The following is a 5969-nucleotide window of genomic DNA, read 5'->3' on the forward strand; positions in this document are numbered from 1 at the left end:
CAGCCTTGCTGCTGGGCTCCGGCGATCCTTCCGCCTCAGCCTTCCAAGTAGCCAGAATTACAGGCATGCGCTACCACGCCCAGCTGATTTTTTGATTTATTGTAGAGATGAGGTCTCGCTGCCCAGGCGGGTCTCAAACTCGCGGGCTCAGGCAATTCACTCACCTCAGCCTCCCAAAGGTGCGGGATTACAGGCTGAGCCACCGAGCCCGACTCAATTTTATTCTTTTGTATATGGATATCAATTTTTCCAAGCACCATTTATTAAAGAGACTTGTCTTTTCTCCATTGTTTTCTCTTGGCATCTTTGTCAAAGATCAATTGGCCATAAATGCCTGGATTTATTCTCCCAGTTTCTGTTCCATTAGTCATGGTGTCTTTTTATGCCAGTGCCATGCTGTTTTGGTTAATATAGCTTTGTGAAATATTTTAAGACCTGGCAGTGTGGAGCCTCCAGCTTTATACTTTTTGCTCTAAATTGTTTGGCTATTCAGAGTCTTTTATGGTTCCATAGGAATTTTAGGACTGTTTTTTCTATTTCTGTAAAATATGCCCTTAGAGTTTTGATGGGGTTTGCACTGTATCTGTAGATTATTTTGGGTAGTTTGGACATTCTAACAATATTAATTATTGTAAACCATGAACACAGGGTATCTTTCCATTTATGTGTATCATCTTCAGTTTCTTTTATCAATGCACAGATTCTTCACCTCCTTGATTAAATTTATTTCTAAGTATTTTATGTTTTGATGCTATTGTAAAGGAGATTGTTTTCTTTCTTGGATAGTTTGTTGTTGGTATACAGAAATGCTACTGATTTTTGTATATTGGTTTTTGCATCCTGCTGCTTTTCAGAATTTGTTTATTTTAACAGTTTTGGTGGGACCTTTAGCATTTTCTCTATGTAAAATCACGTTATTTGCAAACAGACAATTTAACTTGTTCCTTTCTGATTTGGGTGCCTTTATTTCTTTTTTCTGCCTAGTTGCTCTGATGAAAGCTTCCAGTCCTATGTAGAATATAAGTGGTGAGAGTAAGTGTTCTTGTCTTGTTCCTGATCTTAGAGGAAGAGCTTTCAACTTTCACTACTGAGTATGTTGTCAGCTGTGGGCTTGTAACATATGCTCTTTATTGTACTGAGGTACATTCCTTCTTCACCTAATTCATTTAGAGGTGTTTTGTTTGGTTGGTTGATTGGTTGGTTTGTTTTTAGTCCGGGTCTCACTCTTGCCAAGGCTGGAGGACAGGGGCATGATCACAGTCTCTACCTCTTTGTCTCAGACTATCTTCCTGCCTCCGCCTCCCTAGTAGCTGGGATTACAGGTATGTAATCACACCGCCACACCTGGCTAACTTTTTGCCTTTTTTGTAGAGACACGGTCTCACTATGTTGCCTTGGCTGGTCTCAAACTCCTAGACTTAATCAGTCTTCCCACCTTAGCCACCCAAAGGGCTAAGAGCCAATTCACGTGACCTACTTTGTCTTTTGATTGACAAATTTAGTCCATTTAAGTTTAAGGTAATTATTGATGAGTAAGAATTTATTACTGCCATTTTGTTAACTGGTCTTTTGGTAGTTTTGTAAATCTTTTGTTCTTGCCATATTCCTTTGTAATATGATTTTCTGCAGTGGTATGCTTTGATTCCAATGTCCACATAAAAACCTGCACAAGACTACTTATACCAGCTTTATCTTTAATAGCCCAAATTGGGTAACAACCAGAATGTCCTTAACTAGGTGAATGGTTAAGCAAACTGTGATACATTCATACAGTAGAATTTTACTTAGCAATAAAAAGGAACAAATAATTGATACTCACGACAACTTGGATAGATGGGCGTTATGTTGAGTAGGAAAGCCCATCTCAGAAGATCACGTGCTGTCTGATTTCATTTGTACAACAGTATATAGCATTCTCATTATGCGATAGAGAACAAATTAGTGGTTGCCAGGGATTGGGGCTGGTGAGGGGGGAAAGTGTGTGTGATCATGAAGAGCAAGAGGAAGATCTCTGCAGTGACATAGCAGTTCTGTATCTTGATTGAGATGGTAATGATTTTTAACAGTTTTGGTGGCAATATGAGATTAATTTTGAGCTCATCTGTGTTGTTAGTGATAAATGCTTCTGTATATCATTGCAGGCCTTTCGTGTCCTGTCTGAACCAACTGGCCCCGAATCCCCAAACTCTAAAGAAAGTTCTAGGGCTTGGCAATGTTCAAATGTGCCAGAACCTGCAGTTTGTGGAATAAGTAGAATCTGGGTTTTCAAATTGAAGAGAAAAAAGCGTATTGCAAGACGACTTGTAGATACTCTCAGGTAAGAAAGAAAACAAAATGGATCTAGGCCTGGAACCTCAGGCTTTTAGCTTTTCCATAACCTTTCTCAGCTTCTGAGCCAAAGGGAAGGATATTAGTAGGACACGTCTGTGTAAGTCCTATCAGTCAGGCTAAGGCAAATATTGGTAACAGAAAAAAAAATACTAGATATACTCAGTCCAGGACATAACATTCCAAGTCTGAAACACTCTATCCCAGTGCTTTGCCAACTACCTGTGCTACAGGACTAGTTTAATTGGACACCAACACTTTAATGAAATAAAAATGGATTGCCAGAAAAAAATGGAAGAACAAAAGAAAAATGCAAGCTCCAATTTTTATGAGATTTAACAGATGTGAAGTTGAATTTCAATAAATATAATTGATACAAAGTATAAGTTTAAAAAAGAATTATAGAAACGGTATGTGTTCACTGATAGTATGTGACTAGATAATTGATAAAAACTTGTTATAACTCTTAAATATAACTAAACATAAAAAGTGAATTAGCAAGACAACCCATACAATGGAAGAAAATATTTGCAAATCACTTAACCTAATAAGGATCTAATATTCAGGATATATAAAATAATACTTATAAGGCAATCCAGTTTTAAAATGGGCAAAGAATTTCAATAGACATTTTTTCAAAGAAATTACGACAGTCAATAAACACATTTAAAAGATGCTAAACATCTTTAGTTATCAAGGAAATCACAGACCAAAACCACAGCAAGATGCTACTTTACACCCAGTATGATTACTATAATAAAAAAGGGACAGTAATAAGTGCTGGTGAGGATGTGGAGAAAATTGGCACTCTTGTACATTGCTAATGAGAATGTAAGTGGTGCAGCTGCTGTGGAATACAGTCTGGTGGTTTCTTAAAAGTTAAGTTGTGCCGGGCTCGGTGGCTCAGCCTGTAATCCCGCACCTTTGGGAGGCTGAGGTGAGTGGATTGCCTGAGCCCCGCGGGTTCGAGACCCGCCTGGGCAGCGAGACCTCATCTTTACAATAAATCAAAAAATCAGCCTGGCGTGGTTAGCGCATGCCTGTAATTCCGGCTACTCGGAAGGCTGAGGCGGAAGGATCGCCGGAGCCCAGCAGGTCGAGGCTGCGGTGGCCGGGAGCAGCCACTGCACTCCAGTCTGGATGACAGAGTGAGACTTCAACTCAAAAAAACAAAACAAAACAAAACAAAAAAAGTTAAGTTGTTATCCTGTGACCCAGCAATTCTCCTAGGTGTGTACTAGGGAGAGGTGAAAGTGTATGTCCACACAAAAACTTGTACATGCAAATTTATAGCAGCATTATTTGTAATTGCCAAAAAATTGTAAACAACCCAATCTGTGATTAATGGATAAAGTGTTGTGTGTTCATACAGTATTAACAATGGGATATTATTCAGCCATAAAAAGAAAGGAAATTCTAACACATGCTACAACATGGATGGATCTTGAAAACATGCTAACTGAAATAAGCCAGTTACAAAAGACCCTATATTGTATGATTCCATTTATATAAAACATCCAGAGTAGTCAAATGCATAGAGACAGAAAGTAGATGAGTAGTTTCCAGGGGCTAAGGGAAGGGTGAATAATGGAGAGCAACTAATGATGGGTACAGAGTTTGGGGTGATGAAGTGTTCTGGAGTTAGGCATGATGGTCAGACAATGTTTGTGAATGTATACAAAACCACTCAATTGTACACTTATAAAGGGTGAGTCTCATGGTGTATGAATTATATTTAAACAAAAAATTAGTGATTCTCTGTTTTAAACTTCCATGTGCACACTGACTGAACTAACGCTGTATGTTGATAAAGTTTCTAATGTGACAAATAAACTTTCTTACTAATTTACCTAGTCCAGGTTACATAGATAAGTTTCAGAACACTTATTCTCTCAACATTTATGCATATCTCATTGTGGACAGGTAACAGTCCAGTGACAACACTTTAAATAGCATTATTCAAGGCTTTCGATTTCTGTGCCATTTGTAAAGAATGAATACCAGGACCACTGTGGGAATCCAGTCTCGAACCATGGTCACCCACACATACTTACGAAGGGGATCAGTCAGAAAAATTGGTGTCTTATAAAGATTTTTACTTGGTAGTTATGAAAAACCTCTATTTTCTGTATTTTATATTAATAGAATGTAAAATTGGTATGAGGATACCAGTATCTAACCTAGTTCCGCCAGACCTGTGTATTCAATTATAGTAAATAAATATACTAGAAGCTTATATCTTCCAGTTGAATCTAATTCTTTAATTTTTTTTTTTTTTGAGTTGAAGTCTCACTTTTGCCCAGACTGGAGTTCAGTGGTACAACCACAGCTCATCACAACCTTGAACTCCTAGGCTCAGGCAATCCTCTCACCTCAGTCCACTGGGACTACAGGCGGGCACCACCACACCCACCTCATTTTTGCGATATTTTGTGAGATGAAGCCGTGCTCTGTTGCCTGGCTGGTCTCAAACGCCTGGGCTCAAGCAGTCCCCGCTCCTCAGCCTCCCAAGGGAGATGAGATGCTGAGGTTGCAGGTGTGAGCCGCCAGGCCTAGCCACATTTCTGCCTTTTAGTCCTGGTTGCGCAGGATCGAGGAAGGTTGTGATCAAAGCGCAGATTTGTTTTTACCTTCTTAAAGCTCTGAGTGCACGTTTTAGTTAAAAAAGAATCGTTATTGGATAAAATGGTTGATTTTGTCCGTCTTTTCCCTAATTACCTGTGTCTTTTGATTATCAATATGATCTTGTATTAATTGCTTTTCACCATTGATAACCTGGAGTCTGGGGGAGTTTTTCGGGGCCTCAGTTTTCTCATCCGCGAGTTACATCTTTAGATTCTTTCTCTAATGTCGGAGGCATCTTATCACTGATCAAAATAGTTTTGATTTCAATTAAGAGTTTTTCTTAAATAGTGCTCATACTAATTAAAACTTTAAGTCAGTTCCATTGCCAGATCATCTTTTTCTCTTTTTTTAGGAATTGCTTCATGTTTGGCTGTTTTCTCAGCACTAATGAAATAGCATTTTCTGACCCAACACCCGATGGCAAGTTATTTGCAACCAAGTACTGCAACACGCCTAATTTCCTTGTATACAATTTTAATAGTTAAAGCTGATTGCAACTATAAAGCAGTTACTGTGTGGATAAGGTCAGACAGCCCCTCACATACAATACGAGCTGCTTAGTAAAGATCAAAATAAAAAATATTGAAACTCACTCACATGCCCCACACACCTGCCACAGTTTTGTCCCTGAAGAGTTGAAGTCAGGGATAAATTTGTTGAAAACTACCTGAGGATTCAAAGAAAGGAAAAGTCTTTGGATGATGCTGATTTGCACCCTGTATCCTTAAGTATGAAAGTTTGTAACTGTAACTGGAAAAGTACTTGACTCCTACATAAGAATATTGACAAAGCAAAGTGGTTTTTTACAGAAATGGGACCTGTTCTTTTATTAAGCACACTTTTAGACCAGAATTGTCTCACCCATCACCAGCAAAGAGGCAAATTTAAATCCAGGCAAGTAATTTCCATGCCCGATTTTTAAAGGTAATTCCTGAATTCTCTATACAAAGTTGTCACTTCCTAGTTGTCTATAGCAGCTCTGTTTGGATATATTTAGGAAGTGTTTTGGATTTCTT

The 5969-nt window shown here is 38.6% G+C and overlaps 1 protein-coding gene across 1 annotated transcript in view; it reads left to right on the top strand.

Moving 5' to 3' along the window:
- Nucleotides 1–5643, top strand: part of ESCO2 (establishment of sister chromatid cohesion N-acetyltransferase 2) — a 32014-nt gene extending 26371 nt beyond the window's left edge. The window contains exons 10-11 of the mRNA XM_008066501.1: nucleotides 2142–2317; nucleotides 5306–5643. Coding sequence (XP_008064692.1) covers nucleotides 2142–2317; nucleotides 5306–5438 — 309 coding nt within the window. The 3' untranslated portion in view covers nucleotides 5439–5643. The remainder of the gene's footprint in view (nucleotides 1–2141; nucleotides 2318–5305) is intronic.
- The last annotated feature ends 326 nt before the right edge of the window (nucleotides 5644–5969 follow it).

Source organism: Carlito syrichta, unplaced genomic scaffold, assembly GCF_000164805.1.
Source record: "Carlito syrichta isolate Samal-C Ts95f unplaced genomic scaffold, Tarsius_syrichta-2.0.1 Scaffold308976, whole genome shotgun sequence".
Classification (NCBI taxonomy): domain Eukaryota; kingdom Metazoa; phylum Chordata; class Mammalia; order Primates; family Tarsiidae; genus Carlito; species Carlito syrichta.